Source organism: Urocampus carinirostris, chromosome 4, assembly GCF_059441175.1.
Source record: "Urocampus carinirostris isolate Australia breed hairy pipefish chromosome 4, RoL_Ucar_1.0, whole genome shotgun sequence".
In the NCBI taxonomy this organism is placed as follows: Eukaryota; Metazoa; Chordata; class Actinopteri; order Syngnathiformes; family Syngnathidae; genus Urocampus; species Urocampus carinirostris.
The window spans coordinates 24467239-24491638 of record NC_142352.1 but is presented as its reverse complement, the minus strand read 5'-3'; the positions used below and the strand labels follow the sequence as shown (position 1 = coordinate 24491638).

The window sequence follows — 24400 nt, the reverse complement described above, 5'->3', positions numbered from 1 at the left end:
AAGTCTGGAGCTGGATTTGAACCCACGACAGGTTCCCATGACATGAACTGTGCAGCACAAGCGCTAACCACTGCGCCGCCGTGCTGCCCATATGGAAACATATATTTGTTTAATAGATGAAATGAAATGAAATGAAAATGAAAATGAAATGAAATGATCTGCATTAATAGATGAATATATCTTGTTATATTCTCTTTGATAATTTCTTTAAACTAATTATCAATACTTGAGATTTTTTTCAGCCAGAAGCTTATGAACTTGAATTTTTGCATTTCAATTTCTAATATTGCACATTACCATGTTAGATTATTACTATGTAATTGCTAGGTTAATTATTAAATGGGGTTAAAAAGACTCACTCAAAATGTAAAAGAAAAAAAATTACGAGAAAATTGCGATAACCCAGCTCTGGTGAGCTATTTTCAAAGAAGGTCCCCGGGAACCTCAACTGTTCTCAGGGGGCACCCAGGTACCCACAGCCGCATTTGGAGACCCCTGCTATATTGTATAATAAACTGTTGAAACTGACACAAAAAAAAACAACTTTTTTTCCAGGCTCAAGCATTTCTTTAACAAATAAAAGTACAGTTTAAACATGTTTTTTTTGATTTTTACAAATAACTACTGTACTGTAGTCAAATAGAATTTTAATCGTCAATGTGAACTGAAAGCAGGGAGACGGTTTAGCCAATCAGAATGCAGAACATAATGCACGACGTGAAAAGTAAACTGCGTTATAGCAAGGATTCAATTTAAAGCAATGTTGTAAATACTTTTTTTTTAAATAATATTATGCACCAAATTTTTGGGACAATAAAATATGTTTCTTTGTGTATTTTTCTTGAACTTTTTATACATATTGATTTGAAAAATCCATGTTTTATGTAAACTATTATAACATCGTAGCTTTTTTTCCTCTAAAATATGTGATTGAAAAAACATTGTAATATAATTTAAGTCTTTTTGCAAAAAAGGTTGTCTTCATTGTATATTCTGATTTTTTTTCAATGTATATCATGACCTGATTTATCATTTTTAAAGTTGATATAAAAAACTAATTTTCTTACATAGTTTTATAAAAATAAACATAATAGCCTGCCTGTTTTAATTTTTAATTATTATTTTAAACTTGAGATTATTTTTAATAGTAGTGCAATCTACTTGTTCAAATGTATAGATTTGATCATTTTACTTCATTATTTCTAACATTCCATGCTTTTATTTTGGAAAACATAAGTTTTTCATCATAAAAACAAGAATTGCCTTGAAAACTCCAATGACGTTATTACCTTGGCCAGATGGAAATATTTTCAGCGATTGTTATACAAATATTTAAGCGAAAAATATTTCCTGACAATACATTATAGCATGGCACACAACTAGTCAAAAGATGACATTTTGATTAATATTGTGTTTGTAAGTTACTGAGCAAAATCCACCTTGTTTAATCCACTCACTGTGGGCGGCCATTTTGGGAGCTGGTATCGCTTGATGATGACATGACAGTTTTTCAGGGTTTTAGTAACCACCAATCATGGCTAACCAGCTTTTTGAAGAAGAACTATGATTGGTCATTCGTTGATGTCAGAGCAGCTGGGATTTCATTACCACTCAATACAATCTCACAAAATGGCCAACCTTTGAAGTGGATTTGTTTTTTCTCAATGTGCAAAATTTGCATAATAATATCAGGGAACCCCTTCGGTAGTCTTACACGCTAAGCAACTAAAAAATAAAGTTTGAAATACACAAATAAGACAATGAATGACCAACGATCACATTACTTTTGTCAGCTTTTTCCTACTTGATGTTAATCACGATACATTCGCTGTCATCCGTTTATTTGACAATTTGATGACCCTCTTCATCACGGCTCATTTTCACACTGTATATTTTTATCCCCGCCACGATTGTAACCATTTTATGGCCAGCCTGTCGTTTAAATAAAGCTTTCAAACGAGTTAGCACACTGTAAACCTTAAACAGCTTTACTATTTTGACCTTCTACGAGAACAGGAGAGAAGGCCAGTTTGCAGAGATATATTGAAGGAGCAAGAGAGAGAGAGCAAGAGAGAGAGAGAAAATGTATATATATATATATATATATATATATATATATATATATATATATATACACACACACACAGGGTCGTAGGGGCACTTCCTGTGGTGTGTCTTGGGCGAGTACAGCCTGGTGGTGCCAATCCCTCTCCAGGCTGCTTTATTGGGGGTTGGGGTTTGCTCCTATAATTGCTTACCTTAATGTCGTCGATCAGAAGCATGACATCCTGTGACAGATAAAAGTCGCTGAGATCAAAGACGATCGGGTAGCACACCACTGTCTTGCCTAGGATGCGGTAAATCTGCAACAAAAACACACAAGGACCAGTGTTGGGACTAGCTCAGACTTATAAAACATATGGCCCATGGGCCGGATCGGGCCCGCCATAAATTTCTGAGTTTGGCAAAGAAAAGAAGCGTCTCTAGGTCATTGTTATTATTTTTTTTTCTTTAAACGCAAAACCAATGCTTTATCCGGCTGCTAGAAGGCAGTAAGGACTTTGTATAGCGTGGTGACTTGGTTCAGGTGCAAAACTGTGTTCACTCAACTGTTAAAAGAAACCAGTTTACAAATTCAAGGCAAAATATTTAAATATTTTCCTCATTGTTTGTGAATAAAAGTGTGGTGTTTAGAAATAATCCCTTGTCATCTGTGATTATAATATGAAGGGTAGGTTCCTAATGTAAGCTGAATTTTCAAGCTTAATACTGCGGAGGTGGGGGGATCTTAGCGGGGGAGAGCCTTAAAAAAAGGAACAAAAAAACAACTCAATCAATGGGGCAAACATGAACACAGAATTTACAGTAAAAGTGTGATGAATTTTGGTCTTTTAATCTATAAAATTATGTTTGCAGTACTTGATGCCAGGAAAAAAAAGAAAATGTCTTGGTCGGTACGTAAAAAAAGGAGAAAGGAATATTTGAGCAGCTTGAAGCCCAATGACAAAACGGATATGGAGAGTCTCGGCTAAGTGCTTGTTTCCAAGCTCTCAAGATTGCACAAGCCAAGAAATATGAATGGTTCACTGCTCCCACATGTTGGTGTACATGTTTTTCCTTACTTATTTTATAAAGTGAGTATTTAAAAAGTATCTTTAGGGGCTTGGCTTCCATATGGTAATTTGTAACTGGATAGTTACTCTCGGAGTAATGCGCGACTTTTTGGTGTCAGTAATCTGGAGGGTAACGAGTTACATTTTAAATGAAGCACCAAGTATTACAACCCCTACCAAAAAGTATGGAATCATCAGCCTTGGACAAGTACTTACTCAGACCTTTTATTCTGTAGAACAAACTCAGATAAAAAGCATGAAAAAATAATGTTTTTCAAAGGTGCAGTCCTCTTTGTGAATGTCACCGGAACGTCACCAAACAAAAGTTCCAGCATCATCACCTTGTCCAATTTGTGACTCATCACTGAAGAAAACCCTCATCTACTCATCCACAGTCCATGATTGCCTTGCAGTATTGTTCTTTTTTGTTTAAGCGTCAACAATGGTTTCCTTTCAGCTTTTCTATATGAGGATCCCATTTTATTTAAGCAATTTTGGATGGTTCTGCCACATACATTGACTCCAACATCCCCCCATTTCCTCTTCATTTATGTTGCTGTGCAATTTCTTTTTTCAATACATATGGCCTTTAGTTGTTTGTCTTCCTTAGCCTGCCAGTACACCTGACCTTAACAACCATCCCATGCTGTTTGTCTCATCTCATCTCATTAGCTGTACCGCTTATCCTTATTAGGGTCGCGGGGGGGCTGGAGCCCATCCCTACCATCTCCGGGCAGTGGGCAGGGGACACCCTGAACTGGTTGCCAGCCAATCGCAGGGCACACGGGGACAGACAACTCACTCGCTCATTCACACCTAGGGACAATTTGGACTGGCCAATTCACCTGAAATGCATGTCTTTGGAATGTGGGAGGAAACCGGAGTGCCCGGAGGAAACCCACGCAAGCACGGGGAGAACATACAACAACGCACAGGGAGGTCCTTAGCTGGATTTGAACCCACGCAGGAGGTTCCCATGACCCCCCATGCTGTTTGTACTTGGTCTAAATCTTTGATACAGCTGACTCCGAACAGCCCACATCTTTGGCAATCATACGAGTGGAGACCTTCTTCAATAAGTTTGATGATCCTGTCTTTGGTCTGAAGAGACATTTCTTTTGATTGAGGCATGAGTCTAGCCAATCCACTTAGTCCAGGAGCCCTCCAAGGTGTGGTAACTACACTGTTTTTAACTGCTGACCAACCAGCAGACTTAATCTCAGCCAGGTGCCCAATTAAGGAAAGGAAAATGACTGGGTGTGTCCTTATTCTCTACTCAAAGTACACTGATTCCATTTTTTTCCTCAGAATTCAGTGATTCCATATTTATTTTCCTGCAACTGCTCTATAAAGGTAACATTTACTTACCTTTGCAATGTTTTTGTTAGATTATTTTAGTGTTTCTGAATGCCAATGTATGTTTGAGTGAGGGCTTGCCCAAGACTGGTGATTGCATACTTTTTGCTAGGGTTTGTAGAAACGATATTACTGTTTTTCAGTAATGCGCCCAACAATGGCAGGACAAATGCTCACGACAATTCAGGTAGACGGTATTGTATAAAGGCAGCCATCAGTCGTACTTCCCGTGGGATAAAACATTCACACCCACGCACCGGTGGAGCAAAATATCTTCTTTTTTCATGCGCTCACACGCACACACAAACGGATGATAATAATACCCTCTGGCAGGCAGCCATCTTCCCCTCCATAAATGTTCCATTATAAAATTGTCTTTTTGATGAGGCAGTGGGGGGTGTGACGGGGAGTTTGCTAGCATGATTCATTGTTGTCCTCCATGAAGTTTAGAGTCTCTATCTTTGTTTTCTCAGACACAGAAATGACATCAGCACACATTTGTATATCAAAAGGATGGGCAAACTATGGCCCGCCAAGATTTAAAATCAGGCCCGACCGAAGATCATAATGATAATACAGTATACTGTATGTGATATGTTCTGTAGTATTGCATAGCACGGATGCAACACTTTCACTGAGCTGTTGGGGACACATGCCTTGTTAGATTATGTTAGCTTTGTATGTTTAATGTATGTAATGGTTTGCGGCTAACACTAAGCTAATGTTGAGCTAACGCTAAGCTAGCACTAGGCCAGGGGTGGCGAACATGCGGCTCTAGGGCTGCATGCGGCCCTTTGCCTCATCACATTTTCTATATACTGAGGCTCTGCCTTGTTTCACATTTATTTTTCCCCCCTCTTAAAACACACTTGAATCCATCAGAGTTAACAAAGAATAATAAATAATATTTTGAAATTAATTTGGCAGATTTGTTTTTATGCTGCTCCGGACATATAACTGACTGCCAATCATCTGCGTAGGTTACGTCTATTGCCGGTCAGTGCGTGGTGTGGCTTTTTGACTCTCACTGTTAAAAATGTTGGCTCTTTGTGTCAAACTTGTTCACCTCCCCTGCACTAGAGTGTAGGTATGCTATCATTACACTTATATTGGGATTTTCTGTGTATACTCGACCTTGTTAAGTTGGAGAACGCATTGTGTTGCATTAATTTGTGTTAGTTTAATATGTTTATTCTACGCAAAGCTGCACAGCTAATGCTAAGCTAACGCTAAGCTGACCTGAAAGAAACCTAACGGTAAGCCTGTGCTTTTCAATTATTTTCAGTCATCCCCCCCCCCCAGGAAGAAGATAGACCTCTCGCTGGTTTATTGAAGTTGTGTGATGATTGTTGGCAATATTAGGCACAGACATAGTTTGACATAGATGGGAACCAAATGGCAAAATGTCTCGCATGAAATACGGGGAGACAAAGCCAATACATTTGTCAGCGCTTCCTTTTTGTAATGCTTTGATCGATTGATCTTTTCTTAAAATCCTGTATTTTTCAATGTTTATTTTTTCCTAAAGACAACATTTACATTTTGTTCGTCTCCTGCTGTACCTGCCCAGATCGTCATTAGACAGTGGTTGTGTTTATAAGTCAAGTCCTGCAAAACATTGAGGTTTGGACGTTTTGCAGGATTTGTGAATTCAGGGCCATATGTGCAAAAGCAGGCCATAAGCACAAGAACCATAAAGGCCAGGATCCACTGGAGTAGATCAGACCCAAGATGCAGACTGTGCAAAGAATCTCCTGAAACAGTCCACAACATCGTGGAGGGTGTAAGAGGCTAGCTGGATTACCGTACGTTGAGAGGCACTAATAAGTAGCTGGCATAGTATACTGGAACATCTGCAATCAGTATAGCATATAACTAGCTAAATCCTGGTGGAGAATACCACAAAAGGTCGCTGAAGGACAAGATCCTGTGGGACTTCAACTTCCAGACTGACAAGCAGCTCCTGGCTAACCAATCATACTTAGTGGTGGTGGATAAAAAGCAGAAGAGGGTGGTGGCAATCCCAGCTGACGCCAAAATCAGGAAGAAGGAATATGAGAAACTGGAAAAGTGCCAAGGGCTTAAAGAGCAGCTGGAACAAATATGGAATGTCAAAGCCAGCACGCCCCCCTTGGTAGTAGGGTCATTCGGGGTAGCAACCACCAAACTGGAAGAGTGCCTCCAACAAACCAGAGCAACCACATCTGACACCTCAGTCCAGAAGAGTGCAGTCCTAGGAACAGCTAAGATATTGTCGCAGGATGTGCCCTGCTCACTGCCTGAATATTCCTGGGATGGGCTCCAGCACGCCCTTGACCCTACTGAGGATGAGCGGTGCAGATTATGGAAGGATACACCCCAGAGCATGATGCTACCATCCCCATGCATCACAGTAGGAATGGTGTTCTTTGGAGTGTACTCTTCATTCTTCTTCCTCCAAACACGCTTAGTGGGATTATGAAGAAAAAGTTCTATTTGGGTCTCATTTGACCACAAAACTTTCTCCCATGACTCCTCTGTATCATCCAAATGGTAATGCAAACTTCAGACAGGCCTTGACATGTGCTGGTTTAGGCAGGGGAACCTTTTGTGCCATGCATTATTTCATATCATGATATAATATAATGTATTACCAACCTTGGAAAACAGTGGTCCCAGCTCTTTTCAGGTCATTGACCAACACCTGTTGTGTAGTTCAGGGCTGATTCCTCACCTTTTTTGGAATCATTGGGACCCCACTACGTGATTTCTTGCATGGGGCTCCACTTCGATTGAAATTGACTGTCATGTTTCGCTTCTTCCATTTTCTAATGATTGCTCACTAAGCTGGTTGTCAGTTGCTCCATAGCCCTTTCCTTGTGGAGGTGTACAATTTTGTCACTGGTGTCTTTGTACAGCTCTTTGGTCTTTAGCAGTAACTCTCCCTGCATAGGGGCAATTTGTTCTGGCAAATAATAAAGAAAAAGTGTGCAATTTCTTTGGGGCGGCATTAGCTCAGGAAGTAGAGCGCTCGTCTTATGATCAAGAGATTGCAGGTTCGAATCCCGGCTCCTCTGTCTTACATGTCGAAGTGTCCTTGGGTAAGACACTGACTCCCTAATACCCCCCATAAGCAGGATGGCGCCTTGCATGGCTGCACGGCCGCTTTTGGTGTGTGAGTGTGGGTCAATGTGAGGCACATTGTAAAGCACTTCGGGAAGTCTTCATTGACTTGAAAAGCGCTATATAAATGCAGATCATTTCATTTTCATTTCATTTCATTCGCCATGTTACAAGTTAAAGTCTTACTGATAGTAAGGGGTGGACAGGCGTATTTATGCAGCTAATGACCTCAAATAGGTACATCTAATTCAGGATGATACCTGCAGGTGGACTTTTAGTGGGCGGACGAACAGTTCTTTCTGGGTCAGAATTCTGAGTGATACACAGGTGTTCAAATACTTATTTGCAGCTGTATCACACAAAAAAAATCATGTATTTTTATTTCTGAATTTTACTTTTTAGTTTATCTCTCTCACAGTGGAAATGCACCTATGGTGAAGATTTCAGACTCATCCATGATTTCTAAGTGGGGGGAAACAGCAAAATAGCAATGTGTTTCAAATACTTATTTTCTTCACTTATATATATATATATATATATATATATATATATATATATATATATATATATATATTATATGATTTTGTAATCGCATAGTACAACAACATTGACCCTGTAAAATAGATTTCAGTTGTTGGTCACAATGATTTTACCCAGTTACAGCCTGCGAGCTCTTAACTCCGCTTTGACGCGTGGGAGGAATCCTACAAAATGTAGGCGAGAACGTTTCGCTCATATATGTATACCTTAGAGGTCCCGATGCAGCCCACAGGTCGATCCGGACGCCCACTCAGGCCCAGCTTGTTGTTGACGGCCAGGAAACGGTACGCCTGTAGGAAGACACGCATACACGCTTTCATAAACACGTGTGGAGGTAATTTGGTTCTTGTCGGTGCAGAAATTACCTTCATCCAACAGCGCGACCCCCCACCGGAATTGCGATTATCATTAGCTCTTATGAAACGTGGCGCTAATGAAAAGGTCCCCACTACTCTATTAGCCGTGTTCTTAGCAGACCCCCCGTGGGGTTATGGAAACAACAGCGGCAAATATTACATCGTTGTTAGAGAAAACATTGAATGCAAATTGACTGGACAGGCATAATATAAATTTAACATCAAAAATAAGATTTTATTTTGTTTGCTGGTCTTTCTGAATTACGGTACTGAAAAGTAAAAATTTAAAGAGTGTATCATTTAGGAATACGCCAAGATAATATTTTGTTTTCAAAAACTACTTTTTCAAGTGGCAAATTGTCGACTAGATAGAAAGAGTTCACTTATATTAATTTTCTTATTTTATTAAAGAATAATTACACTTGGTATGAGCAACATTTTTACAGTGTGTGTGATATCATATCAAAATAATTCAAATGCATACCTACTGCATCTTAAATACATAAAAATGTTAGTGAATATCAAAAATATAGAACGATAATATGATAGTACGATATTACGAATGAACAATAGATAGAACGATACATTGAACGGTTGAAAGATAGAATGACAGGGTACATGGAACAATAAGAGTATAGGTATAACAATAGGACGAAAGAATGATCGAAGATGATTGATAAATTGGTAGAACAAATAATGAAACAATGTAACAAACAATAGAATAAAAAATAGAACAAATGATAACACGAACCATAACATAATTTCATGATTACCGATATGCTTCACCTGTGCCTGCTCCTTTGGCGCCAACTGCCTCGGACTCTGATTCGCTCTCTGTCCCTATTCAAACCCACTCCTATCTGTCCCCTGTTGTCAGTCCGTCTGCGAATCTCCGTGTATACAAGGCAAGCCTTTTTCGACCCTGACCCCCGCTTGTCCTGTTTTGCTCCCGTATGTCTCCGGCTACAACCGATTTTGATCTCGATCTCGTCTGCTCTCCCATCTTGGCTTGCGACTCGCTTCCGACCACGATCACGTTTTTGCTCTCCTGTCCCGGCTACCGACCCGTTTTTTTCTGTCCCCGACACCGCCATCGCTCGCCACAGAAGATCCACTTCCGTGTTCGGATCACAAGCCGAGTCTGAGAACGAACACCGGATCGGGATCGTGGGTGAAGCCCTTTCTCGTTCCTTCAATAAAACTTGTGGTAAAGGTTACGCACGTGGGTCAGGTTTCCGTTCTTGTCCTGACACATAAATGATAGCACAAACCATAGCACGAACAATAGAATGAAGAATTGTACAATACAACGATAGAACAAACCACAGCACGAACAATACAACGAATGAGAGTACGATAGTATTATAGGTCGATAGATCCATCGATAGACCGATAGATAGAAGGATAGAGAGAATGATAGACCAAGAGATAGAATGATATAACAACAAATTGAGAGACAGAACCATTGACCATTATACAGAACGATACAATACAATGATAGATAGAGCAATAAAGGAACAGAATGATGGATAGAGTGATAGAATGATAGAAGGATAGATGATACGATACATTGAATGATGCATAAAATATACAATAGAGCGAACGATATATAGAGAAAATGATTAAATTGATAGGACAAAAATATATGGTATCGAAAGACAGGACAATAGATAGATGGATAGATGGATAGATAGATGGAGTTAGATAGATAGATAGATAGTTAGATAGATACATAGATACATAGATAGATACAAAGATAGATAAAATGCTCCTTTTTATCAAAATGTCTGTCATTATCTTCAAAAAAACAATAGTGACCATCAGTCAAGAGTATCAACAGAAATAAAATATTGCTTTGTGTTTAAAACGTCCTGATTTTGTCCTGGCAGTCCAGGCACGTTTTTACCAAACCTAAGCTCCCCTCTTAAATGCATTAGCAATTACAAGGCTGTTGCGTGAAAGGCCAACACAGGGGGTGCAAAAGTGGCTGACCTTCTACTCTAAAGGTGCCTTGGAAGCATTTATAGACGCCAAGGAGTCGAGCGAAGTCTCGTGTTTCCTCTCCGCCTCTAAAAGCCTCTTTTGTGTCATCAGCCGTGTGCATTCGCCGCGTCGGGAGATGCAAAGACAATCGAGTTGGACATCGATTCCGACATGCACCCCCGCCCCTACCTGCCTCCACCTTCGGCTCAGAGGTTCGAAATCCCAAACTGCGACGTGAGCCGAATACATCAGGCGGGCGCCTTCCGTGCCCTTGAGATTACTGAGAATGTCGCATATCGAGGAGACTTAGAGGAATATTCTTTCTTAAAGATTGTCTTTGAGTGTCTATGTAAGGATTACTTTAAATAGACTACCTATTTTGCACACCTGTCATTGGAAATATGTTTTTTTTTTCCTAAATACTTGTTTATACTGTTGATATTCTTAGCTGATATTCATTATTATTTGTCTTACTGCTGTAACAAAATAGATTTCCCCATTGTGGGACAAATAAAGGATTATCTTATCTTAATTCTGATGAAAACACATTTCACATTTTCACATTTCTGCATTAAAAAACTGTCAAATGGGGGTAAATCTTTGTCAAAATCACACCGATGGAAAACTTACGTTAGGAAAGAAATAGCATAAGATCACTTCACTCAGTATTAGTTTTATATTATTTTCCAAGAGTTATATTGCTTATTTTAGTATATTTTAAGCTTATATATATTAGAAATACGTTTATAAAAAAACATAGTAAAACAAGAACATTACATTTTTTTATCAATAGTTATAACAATATTTTTTTAAATGAAATGATACTCCCTTTTTTATGATTTTACTATCTATTTAGGCGACTACGTTTTTTCTGGTACAGTATGTATGATTTTAAGACTAGATGGCACTGTATTGTGTCATGCAACCAAAACTCTCTGCTAAAAAGCACAAGGAAGAATACCATCTTTGGAGACCCAAAGTGACCAAACTTCATCTTTTTTGTCTTATTAATTTTTTGCCTTGCCTTTAACATGGTTTGAGTTTAATAGCCGTAACAACGAGATGACAAAAAAAGTAATATCAGCTCGCTCAAAGCATATACATATTTAAAAAGTATGGATTCAAGTATTTTGCTTATTGTTTGAATCAATATTGTTTTAATATTGCACTACCATTAGGCGGCACAAAATAATACACATTGTCCCTTTAAGGTTATACAATATGTACTGTCATTAGCGTGTAAAGCTACCTTTTTCACATGCTTTTCTAAAACAATCACTTATAATGTTATTACTATACTATTATTAAGTAATTACAACCAGTAAATTATCTGCCTTGTATTAGCACACTGATTAATGATATGATTTATATAGATTATAGGCAAATAGTTGATACAATTTTGGAATAATTGGTCATGCATTTAAAACAATTAAAACATTCTTTGCATTTTACATTAGTTTAACAATAGTTATAACACAATATAAAAAAAGACAATACCGCCTTTAACAAAGTAATAACATCTTTGACATTTTCAACGATTCCACATGCCAGTTAGAAATCGAATGTCATGGAAATCCCAATGACACGTAGCTGGTGAGCTGTTAAATCAGCTGCAGTACACCAACTGAGTCATGGGATGGCACTGTGCACCTCCGGTGCAACTCCCGTAGAAGCCTTGATGGCAAAAGGTTGTTCCAATTAAAATCAAACACACTTACAAGTAAGTAAAGAGCAGGACACTGTATTAAGGGTAAGGGGATGGGAGCGTGAGGGGCCAGGCATCTGTTCGTTGACGATGAAGCGGAATCGCAAATGCATGCACGCGCACAAGAGGAGGAGGCAAAGAAAACCTCCGCACCCGACTCAGCTCCTATGAAGTGAATGCCAATGAGGCAGCTGGCCTAGGTGGGTTTTCATTTGCACGAGAAAATGACATCACAAGAGTCCAAAATGTGACAGCATTAGAGTATATGTGTGGGGAAATATTTTCTATATGACGACTTTACAAACACTAAATGTTATTCTGTATACACTTGCAGTGGCGCCTCCAGTTGGGGCAACTTCAAATCTTGGGGGGGGGGGGCACACCAAAACTAAAAGCCATCATTTCAGGTTATTGAAGTAAAAAGGTCAGGGGAAAACTATCAAAGACTTAAATACATGGCTACTGATCAGTGTTCCCTCTAAGCTGCGCGCGTGCGCAATTGCGCACTGCTCGCACATTCTCAGCGCACAAGAAAATCTAGCCATCGCACAAAAATGAGGGCTCAAAATTACTAATTAGGAAGCGACTTAAGTCAAAGTTACAGTGCATGAAGGTAAAAATACACGGGTTCCCCTGACGCTGTTTTCTAAATGCGGTATTTTGAAGTCAATGTCGAAGTAGAACGAAGTTGAGTAAAGTTAGTAGAGTTTGTCGAGAACCGGCTTCTTCGGCTCGGCTCACTAAAAGGAACCGGTGCTTTTGGGTCCTAAACGGCTCTTCAGGTTGTTTTTTCTTATTTAATCCCAACATGACCAAATATTATGTAAAATTATGCACAAAATGACTTAAAGGAATAGGGGAATAGAACAAAAAAAGAAAAAAATACCAAAATGAAAAAGTAGTGAATAGCTGAGAAAAAAAAAACAAAAGGAAGAGGGAAAAAAAGAAGGAAAAATTTAGAAAAAAGCCAGAAAAAAAGAACAGAAAGAAATCTAGGAAAAAAGTAAATAGAGAAGAAAAAGGAAAAAGTAACAGCTCGGAAAAAAAAACACAATGAGATTTTTTTTAAAGGAATTTAAAAAAAGTAGAAAAAAACACGGAAAAAAAGAAGAAAAAGTGTGTGTTGTATTCAAATAATTAAGTGAATCTTGTTGCCAACATTGTACTTCCACTAAAAAATGTGATTAAATACAGTTGTGTATCTTGCAACCGACGAAATAAGCCCCCAAAATGATAATATTATACGAGAAAATATGTCAGGAAATAAAAAGAAATGGATGTCTTGTGAAAGAATTGTAAGAATGAGTCAATTCATTCAAAAGAGAAAAATAATTTTGCATTGCCGGAAATTCAGCAAAATGTAATGTGATGTCAAGTTTTGGACATAGCTACTGACATATGTTGATGAATTGTGTAGTATTTGATGTTCCTATTATCTTAGAAGAATGATGAGCAATGAATGTACATATGCGTTTACACACTATACCACAGGGTTCGGGAACCTCTTTTTGGGTGTGCGGTTGCGTGACCCCCCATGGCGGCGCCACTGTATACTCTGTACTAAGTTATGCAGAGAGGTGTGTATGAAAAGATAACATATCTAATTGTCATGAGTAAAACAACAGAATGTCATTTGTTCTTCGATATCTGACTTTATATTATGTAAATTATAACCTTATCTTCTTTGTTCCTTTATCGTCTTTGTTTTCTTTTATCCTCACTGTTAAATGTGAACCTGGAGTGCCACGCCCAATTTCGTTGTCACAGTATGTTCAACCCATTTTGTAACAATGACAATAAAGGTATAGAGTATTCTATTCTTATTTATATTATTAACAGGATTTTGGATATTTAACCTCGTGGAAGTGCCTAAAGAGTTCATTTCTATGCGGAACTAATTTCAAACTCATTCTTGCAATGTAGTTAGATAGCTATTGTCACAAATGGTTATATTTTGTATGTGACGATGTTCCTGGCAACACTACCGCTTTATGCGTTAGACTACAGCTTTTATCCCCTGTAAAAATGCCTACCGTTTTTACAAAACAAAACAAAAGAACATCTTGACTCGAGACTAATATTTTTGTCTACAGCTGCTTTACTTAGAAGCGAATGTCACGGTTGCCCATTGCCCTTACTTGGACCCGTCCGCCTGGCACCAGCTGCTGCTCGTTGCCTGATTGGCTTGCCTCCTATTTAAACTCAGTGTTCTCATTCACTCCTGGTCAGTCCGTCAACGAACCTCTGCACTTGCGAGACTTGTATTTTGACTCTGTCAGGTATCCTGCTCGTGTATCCAGTCTCCGGTATCTATCATGTCTGTCTCGTCCTTTCTGGTATCTTGCTCCCGTCTCCAGTATCCGGTATCGATCCCGTCTGTTTTGTACGGTCCGCTATCTTGCTCCAGTCCCCAGTATCCGGTATTGATCCCGTCTGTCTCATTTTGTCCGGTATCTTGTTCCAGTCTTCAGTATCCGGTATTGATTCTCTCTGTCTCATCCTGTCCGATATCTTGCTCCAGTCTCCAGTATCCGGTATCGATCCCCCTGTCTCGTCCTGTCCGGTATCATGCTCCAGTATCCAGTATTGAGCTCGTCTGTCCCGTCCTGTCCGGTATCTTGCTTCAGTATCCGGTATCAATCCCGTCTGTCCTGTCCGGTATCTTGCTCGAGTATCCAGTATTGATCCCGTCTGTCCCGTCCTGTCCGGTATCTTGCCTCAGTATCCAGTATCCGGTATCGATTCTGTCTGTCCTGCCCTGTCCGGTATCTTGTCCGTGGTTCTGACAGCGAAAGTACGTTTTTGTGCGTATATAAAACACCAGAACTATCGCATTAGATTTCCATTTTGTTTGCCACTTTTAGTTTAAAAAAAGCATGTTTATTATCCATATCCATTGTTTTTTACTTGTGCTCTTCATCACTCGTTTTCAGTTGCAGGAAACAATTCAGCGAAATCTAGTGTTCAAGTTATAAACACTGTCCCCTTATTTGTTCATATTTGTGCTTTTAAATACAAATGCTATACTTGTGTCCATATTAACCCATACTTTAACCCTCATGTTGTGTTAGGTATGGGTACCACCGACCGTTGTTAGCGTGTCAATTTCACCTGGGGTCTAACTGAGCCCTGAACACCCAAAAGAAAGGACTATCGCTCAATATAGTTAATGCAACATCCTTAAAGGCATTATATGCCTTTATAACCAAATATTTCCTCGGTAATATGATTTGATGGCTCCTGAAATACATCAGTTTAACATTGTATAACCTTAAAACAGGTCACCAGAAACCCTAACACAACATCAGAGATATGTTAAAATGAATCAACTTTCTGGTTATTTACTCTAAAAATTGTCAAAATACCAATGACAAATGACTCAAAAACATAGGGAAAAAAACACAAGGCGACTCAAAAAATAATGAGTGGAGTAGTTTTGTTCCCCTATACACCTAAAATTGTTAACTTTTTTTTTTAATGGACAAAAACATTCAACATATCAGACATTCGTACAGTTTTTTTTTTCCCCGTTGCAAATAAAAAGTAAATAATAATAAATACCCCAAATTTTAAAAAGTAGCAACTCCCTTAAACATACAAGCCTTTGGAAAGAAAATTAGTAATAGGAATAATAATAATAATAACATCATTATTAATAATGAAGTAAATCGAGAGAAAAAAAGGAAACATCTATATAAATCTGGAGGACATTGCCTGCTCTTGCTGCCTCAGCAGAGCAGAAAACATCATCAAGGACTTTTCTCACCCCGGCCACCACCTCTTTGACCTGCTGCCTTCCGGCAAGCGCTACAGGTTACACTAAACAAAAACAAAAGGACTCAGAGACAGTTTCTTCCCCAGAGCCATTTCCACCCTAAACACACACCGCACAAAAAACTGAAAACTCTTGCACACTACCTCATACGAACGTAAAATGGTACTCATGTCTATGTTTCTTGCACAATGTTGACTGCACTATGTTTACTGCTCACCTTGCACAATGTTGACACTGTTTTTTGCACTACGTTGACTATTTTTGCACCAAATGCATATTGCACAAACCCTTACGATACCAACTGTATGTAACATCCTACATGCCGTCATTTCTTTGTGTAAATATTGTGTAAATTATAGCTATAACCTTATCCTCTGTATTTTATAACCTTATCTTCTCTGTTCCTTATCTTCTTGATTTCTTTACCTCACTGTGAATGTGAGAAACTGGAGTGTCATGCCAAATTTCGTTGTCACAATATGTAAACCCGTTTTGTAACAATGATAATAAAGGTATATTCTATTCTTCTATTCTATTCTAAATTGCGACTAAACTACACTAAATGTTATACAGTAACTGCTCGGATCTTGTTCATCAAGTAAAACTATGTTTCAGATCCCCAGCCTTGGACTGGATTAAGAAGGTATAGAGTCATGGGGGTGGGGTGTGGGGGAATGGGCCCCAGGCGCAATTTCGACCAAGCAGTCAACAAACCCTGACATTCAGGTCTATCATACTATGTTGTCAGGTGGGAGCATTCCAAAATAGTGGAGCAAAGGCTCCCAGAGTGTATATAATTTATTGTCATATCCTTTGAGATTAAATTGGATTTTTTGAATCTGAGCAAAAATAGCATATCATGCAGCCGTGCTTTAAAGGCAGGTGGTTCTGAGGACTTCCACAAAAGTGGTATCCTCCAACAGGATATCAGAGAAGTGAAGACTAAAACAAATATAACACACGAGAGGATGCCATCAGAGGGCTGACTCGGACCGAACAACGAAAGACAGCGGCAGCTTCAGCGGAAAAACACGAGACCGACCAACAAACATGAAGTGAGCAGCCAGGCTTACCAAGAACCAACAACGAAAAGTGACAACAGCCCAGGCGACAAAAGTGGAATCGGCCAAGAATAAACCAACGCTAACGCCAGGCTAGATGACCCAACAACACATGGTGGGCAGAAAACCAACACCAACTGGGAGCACACAAAACAGGAAAGCTCTTGGCTGCCTTGACACAGGGAGATAGCCAGACAACATTTTTGAAAGTCGAAGCACGCAACTTCGACAGAACAGTCAAAAGAGCTAGGGACAGAGAAACCAGAGTTCCAATTTCTCCAGAAATGAGCAGTATTCACTCGCTGTTAATTACAATCTCTGTGTTTAATGACTGCCTCACATGTTGTGTTAATGGGATTTGCCAAAAGTGTTGCGTTCCTTCAGTGACGTCACTGCTCTAGAGGAAACAATCCAGATGAGTCAACTTTAAAACTACATGCATCCATGCATGGAATACATTGCAACATTTTTAAAATAATTGTGGGGAAAGAAGACTACATGTTCTGTGCCTAACTGAAAAAAATAAATAGTTTGACCGCATTTCTCCTTCACCTTATATTCCCACCGCAGCATTTTAAAACATACAGATTCAGAGGCGAGTCCGTATGTTCACCTCTATGTTCTCTGTTGTGTACGCTTCACTAACGCGCACAGTGTGCACTGGCGGTCAACGGTCATTCATTTGGATCCAAGAGGATTACACAAGCGTCAGGCTGAAGCCCGGGAAAAGTCCATTAGTCGGGAGGCGGAAAATCGAAAAGTGTCTTTACAGTTATCCACTCTACAAAATGCTCTTTTAATTTGCAGTCTGAACTAAATCCCACCACTTGTCCCTGTGATTCCCGCTCTGAAACCCCCGGCGGGTAAACAACACGATGAGGGAGTTTTAGCGAGGAAAGGCATCGAAGGATGCAGAGGGGACGTGACAAAGAGGCAACCGCGGCCACCGAGCGTGCTTGTGATCCTTCCCTTCATCATCATCACCGTTTTCGGATTGTTAACTTCACGTTCTGCTGAATCATCTTTCGCCTCCGAGTAACGACTCCGGGTGATTATTGATCATACACCGAGGAAGATGTTTTTTTGGTTTGAACAAATTTATTGACACTAAAAACAGAAAACAATCATGACAATCTCAACAGCAATTAAGCACATTCACAATATTATATTCCAATATTACGCTTTTAACAGCAAACACAAAGTGAGGTTTGAACAAACCTTCTCGAAAATCAAACATATTCACAATTTCATTATATAACATCTTTGTTAGTGTCAATAGATCCGTCCAGGCCAAAGTCGATTGTCCTCGGTCTGAACAAATCCACTGACACCAACAGCAGCAAAACACAGCCATCAAGCATATTCACATTTTTTTTATATTTGACAATATGACGTGACGATATGACGTTTTAACATTTTTTCCTGACATTTTCAACATCAATGAAACAATTTCAGAGTTATTTTCTTTTAACAGTAGTTAACCAGCGTGTAAAAGGCAATACTATTGTGCAAGGGCATAGCTCTGCCATCCCACCCTCCCAAGCAGCATTCTTCCAGTCCTCTGTGTGGGTCCTTTCCATTCTGCATGGGTCCTCTCCCTTCTGGGTTCCACAACCCAGGCCGTTGCTGCCGGGACTCCCACAGTGTAGCTCCGGCTCCCCCCTCCGGGTGGGTACAGACGAGTCTTCTTTATGGCTGCGTCCTAGGCCCGCCGCTCGCAGATTGTATGGTATCTGCAGCCATTTGGAGCACAGCCACGGGGGGGATCTGCCTGCACCTCCATACCAGCAGGTTTCTGGAGGTCCAGATGGCGTCCTTGATGGCGGCGAGAGTGAGCCAGTCCCTGGCAAAGTCGTTCCGATGCCTCCTCGACCGACTCACCCCGTAAAGCACGTACTGTGCATCAGGGACCTCTCCTGCTGGCAAGTCCGGGAACTTTCCTAGTTGTTCGGCCATTGTCCACAAGACCTTGGCAGCGCTGCACTCACAAAAAAGGTGCCTCACCGACTCCTGGGCGCCACAGCCAGGTCGAGGGCACGTCGAAGTCGCTGACATTCCTCTGTGGTGCATTACAGCTCTGACTGGGAGAACTTCATGAGCCACCATCCATGACAAGTCTCGTAGTCTGTTTGGGAGGGCAGGATGATTGACGTTGCTCCAAACCGTTGTGGATTCGCCAAATGCAAGCCCCCGCACAGGGCTTACTGTAGCTCGCTCTTGCACAATAGCAATAAGGGCCCTGTGGTTTTGTAAAGTGTGACATTCTTGTGTTTCCAAATCAAACTTCTTCAAAAAATCCCGGATAAAGAGATGTGTTGGTGGCAAGTTAAACGAAACTGGAATCAAACGATTGTCTGGTACAAGCTTTAGCTTCCGCAAATATGAGCCCATCCAAAAACGGGTCATTGCTTGACTTTTCGGGTTGTTGGGTGGGCCCACAGCGTTTTGGAAGTGGAGAGAGACATATTTGCTTCCCAGGAAAAGCTGGAGGTCAGGCACTCCTTTCCCCCCTTTTTCCTTTTTCTTTTTCATTGTATCTCTTTTTATCCTTTCCCACTTTGAGCCCCAGACAAAGCGAAAGATGGCTCGGTCCATTTGTAACAGCACGTTTCTTTTAGGCATAAAAATTAAACTGATTGACAAAAGCATTGGGAGGATGATCGCTTTGATGATTAGGACCTTCCCCTCTATTGTCAGTTTTCTTAGTGACCAAAAAACAAGTTTTTGCTTAACTTTCCTTGTCACGTCATCCCAGTTGGTCTCGCCTCCTCCATCCACATTGAATTTTATCCCTAGGATTTTCTGGTCTGTCTTTAACACCGTCAGCGGGAGTCCTGCCTTTTCTGTCTCTTTCCACATTCCATAAAACTTCACTTGTGATTTTTCTCTATTTAGCCTTGACCCAGACGCCCTCCCAAACAGGTCAGTCAAGTCAAGGGCTCTTTCAACAGATGCGCGGTCAGTACACAAAATATTAAAATCATCCATGTACAAAACACACTTGGTAATTTGTCCCCCACTTCCTGGGATATTGATGCCTTCGACAAATCTATCTTTTCTTAACATTTGTGCCAAAGGTTCAATGCAAAGAACATAGAGAAGGGGAGACATAGGGCAACCTTGACGTACACCGCAGTTGATCTCGATTGCTTCCGATAAATTCCCGTTAATCATGAATTTGCTGTAGATGTCTCGGTATAGCAGTCCTACCCAATTGATGTATTTTTGGGGAAAACCACATTTTTGCAATACCCTGAAGAGGTATTGGTGCGAGACTCGATCAAAGGCTTTTTCAAAGTCTAGGTTTAGGACCGCTAGTCGCATGTTTCTGTCTCTTGCATAACAAATGGTGTCACGGATCAGCATGAGACTGTCGCTGATCTTCCTTCCCACAATGGCACAGGTTTGGTCTGGATCAACCAAGTCTCCCAAGACAACAGACATTCGTGTTGCTAGAAGCTTGCTGAAAATTTTACAGTCCACGTTTAAAAGCGTTATGGGTCGCCAGTTTTTTAAGTCAATTTTGTCTCCTTTTTTGTGCAATAGAGTAACTATCCCGATTCTGAAACTGTCTGGCATATGGTCTCGACTGGAAAATTCGTTAAAAACAGTTAACAGATCTGGTGCTAAAATATCCCAAAAAGTCCGGTAAAATTCGAGGTTGAGTCCGTCCTCCCCGGGTGATTTGCCTTTTTTCATAGTCTTTATGCAATCATTCAGTTGGTCTTGGGTAAAGTCTGATGTTAAAAAGGGGTCTTGACGCACTGATCTTGAAATATGATCTAATACATGCCCCATTTCATTCTCATATGTTTCTTTCTTTTCAAATAATTTTTTGTAGTAGTCTTCGACCAATCTGGTTATTTCACTACATTCCTTTGTTATTTGCCCGTTTTCGTTTTGAAGTTTAAAAATCCCCTCATTTTTGCCCATAATTTTTTTAAAAAAGTAGCGTGTACATTTTTCCCCTTCTTCTATTTCTCTTTCTCTGCTTCTTATTATGATGCCTTTGCTCTTTATTTCCGCCAAAGCGTTTAGTTCTTGTTTGATCTCTTTGATTTCATCATTAAAGTCCATCCCCTTTTCTGTTATTGCTACATTCCTCAAAGGAATGTCCAATTGTTCTGCACTTTCCACAAAAAATTCGATCACATACCTCAGCCAGATGCCCATGCTCACCACATTTGCGACAGAGTTTCGGTTGCCCTTGATAGTGGATAAAGCCACGGTTTTCCCCCAGGAATATAGTCGACGGAATTTGTTTCATTCCCTGAAAGCCCTGAGGATCTTGCCGTAGTTGGACTGGTACCCTCCAGGCACCATTCCAATAGCCTTTCTCACACCTCACCTTCATAGCCTGGCCTTTTACTGAGCAGTATCTACTCAACCAATAACAGACGTCATCAGCACTGATCATCTCACTAAACATTCTAACGACGACAATCTTGTTAGTATTATCAGTCAGCTTCTCCACTGTAAATCCTGAAAACTGGGACCTCACTCCCTCAAAGCGATTCCAAAACTCTTGATAAAGAGCTGCCGTTTCAAAACTCACATCAAAGCCTTTGCCAGAAGTCATTTTTATGACAGCATGTACCTCCTCCTTTTTAAACTTCAGAATCTTTTCAACAAACTTGTTAATAAAATCCGTCCTTGACATTCCCTCCGAAATTGCCACAACATCTTTGAGCAAGAATCTCACGCAGTTACGTCTCCGCCCGCCGGTATAATGCCCGGCCATGGCAGGACTCGGCTGCTTTACTTCTAACTATGTTAAAATGGTTAGAATTGTAAAATTAATAATTAACAATACTCTTAAAACCGACGCCAATGACAGTATAAACGCATAGAACGAGCAGTGCTAACCTGATGCGTCCACCATCAACCGCGACTTATACCCGATTAAGTCCAAAAAACACTGCCGGCCGAAGATGTATGGATTCCAATGCGTCCTCCTTTGTATGATATTTGAAGGCACAAACTCACATTTCGGAAATATACACAAAGAGTGAACCTTTGCTATAATCAGGGTTCAAAGCCAATTCACAATTTCTGAAGTACCAGGCATCATGGTCCCATCACCTGTTCCCTTGGGCGCGTCACATAGGGGGCGGTGACTCTTTACATAGCAAAGTCATACAAACTAATACTTATTTTCTTCAAGCTTAGTATGTACATATATATATATATATATATATATATATATATATATATATATATATATATATATATATATATATATTTTATAAGATTCTGTAATCGCATAGTACAACAACATTGACCCTGTAAAATAGATTTCAGTTGTTGGTCACAATGATTTTACCCAGTTGCAGCTCGAGAGCTCTTAACTCCGCTTTGACGCGTGGGAGGAATCATACGAAATGTAGGCGAGAACTCATATATGTATACCTTAGAGGTCCCGATGCAGCCCACAGGACCTTTTTTCACCAAACTGCTTGGCAATTGCTTCATAGCCCTTTCCAGGCTTTTGGAGGTGTACAATTTTGTCTCTGGTGTTTTTGGACAGCTCTTTGGTCTTCATAATTTTACAAGTTAAAAGTCTTACTGATTGTATGGGGTGGACAGGTGTCTTTATGCAGGTAACGACCTCAAACAGGTGCTTCTGATTCAGGATGATAATACTTATTTGTAGGTGTATCACACAAATAAATTGTTAAAAAACATGCATTGTGATTTCTGGATTTTTCTTTTTAGTTTATCTTTCTCACAGTGGAACTGCTTCTATGGTGATACTTTCAGACCATCCATGATTTGTAAGTGAGGGAAACAGCAAAATAGCAGGGTGTTTAAGTACTTATTTTTTTCACTGTATATTAATTTTGAATATTTTTCTTTCAACTTTGAATAAATGGATACACCAAAGTTGAAGGTGTTGTTCTTTGATGATGAAAATATTCTCAATCTGAATCTAACAAGACAATAATATGACAGCATATCTTTGCAAAATAAAAAAAAATAAAAAAGAAAATGAGAAGATATGATTTTATCAAGAAGGAGGAACATGACGACTAATCTTGTATCTCTTTGGTATGACTCACATAGTATGGTGCAAATTATCCCAGCATGGTCAGCTTTATTTTGCAAAATAATACTTGACTTTTCAAAAAACCTTATCACCAAAAGAACACCATAACTCCTATTAGGCATAACTTTGTATATAGCTTTGGGGCGGTTTCCTTCCGCTCTTATCGGGATTTAGTTGAGGCAATTATGAACAATTACAAAAACGGCTGAGAGTCAGCACCTGCAGGCTGCTGTCGTAAACAGGAGCCTTATTTATTTATTTTTTTCTGGCCTCCACCGCATCCTGAGGAAGATGAAGATGATGATGATAAATGCGATTCTGTGGTGCCGATAATTGCCGTGTCCAAACGTTCGGGTTGGGCTGAGAAAATCGGATGCGCTGTACATATCCACGAGCTGTACTATTAAATTGCATGCAGAATGTGAGAGTAACTTCTATGAAAGTAGAATAATTAGACTTCAATATTCATCAAGAATACCACTTTCACACTTTAGTGCACATTGCTGAAAAGTCATTGTTTATCATATCACCCTCAGTGCAGGTTTCATGAAATAAAATGCATATTGGTGCTGATCTGGCCATACATAATCATTATGTAAGCAGGAACATTGGGGTGAAATTTGTACCACTGGCAGTTCATTCTGTTGGTTTATAACTAGATTTAAAAAAAAAACAACAAAAACAACACGATTATGCTATTTTTGAGTATTATTTTGAATTGAGGAATAATGCAGTAAATGTTGCTTGCTGTAAATGCATTTTTATTTTACTATATTTTGATATTGTTTTGACACTAATATGAGGAATAATAATTCTTAAGGTAGATTATCTACCATGGGAGATTTTTATGCTAATTTGAATTATTATTTGTTGATAAATATGAATTAAACGATGATAATATACCTATTCACCATCTTTTAAATCAGTTTTTGTAATTTTGAGGATTATAATATTGAAGTTTACCACAGAAAAATGTAAAAAAAATATTATAGATTGTACAAATAATGATAATTCATACAAGCTAAAATTTCTGCCAATGGAGTAAAAATGTATTTGGTGAGACTCTGTTATCCCGACAAGGTAGGAATAATGAAAAAAATAGAGAGTCGAATACTGTACTGTAAATACTACTATAAATTTACACTATAATGATAATAATAATTTCATTTAATGAATAAACTGATTCTTAAATGAGCAAAATTAGTTGCCAAGTGTCAAATTAAATAATGTCGCTCATTTATGTCAAGGATTACCTTGCTCATTTGAATTGAAAATAGCTTTAAAGTACAAACATAGTAAGCCCAAAAATATTTTAAATTAGCATATATTTTACATTTTTTAATCTCAAATAGTATAGCTCATT

General features: G+C 39.4%; 1 protein-coding gene across 3 annotated transcripts in view; it reads right to left on the bottom strand.

Annotated features, from left to right (window-relative positions):
- The window catches only part of phkb (phosphorylase kinase, beta), a 117948-nt gene that overhangs the window by 28762 nt on the left and 64786 nt on the right, over positions 1 to 24400 (bottom strand). For all 3 annotated transcript variants that reach the window (XM_088333953.1, XM_088333952.1, XM_088333951.1), the window contains 2 exons: positions 8318 to 8401; positions 2259 to 2363 (listed from right to left, as the gene is read on the bottom strand). In XM_088333953.1, the coding sequence (XP_088190079.1) occupies positions 2259 to 2363; positions 8318 to 8401 (189 nt within the window). The remainder of the gene's footprint in view (positions 1 to 2258; positions 2364 to 8317; positions 8402 to 24400) is intronic.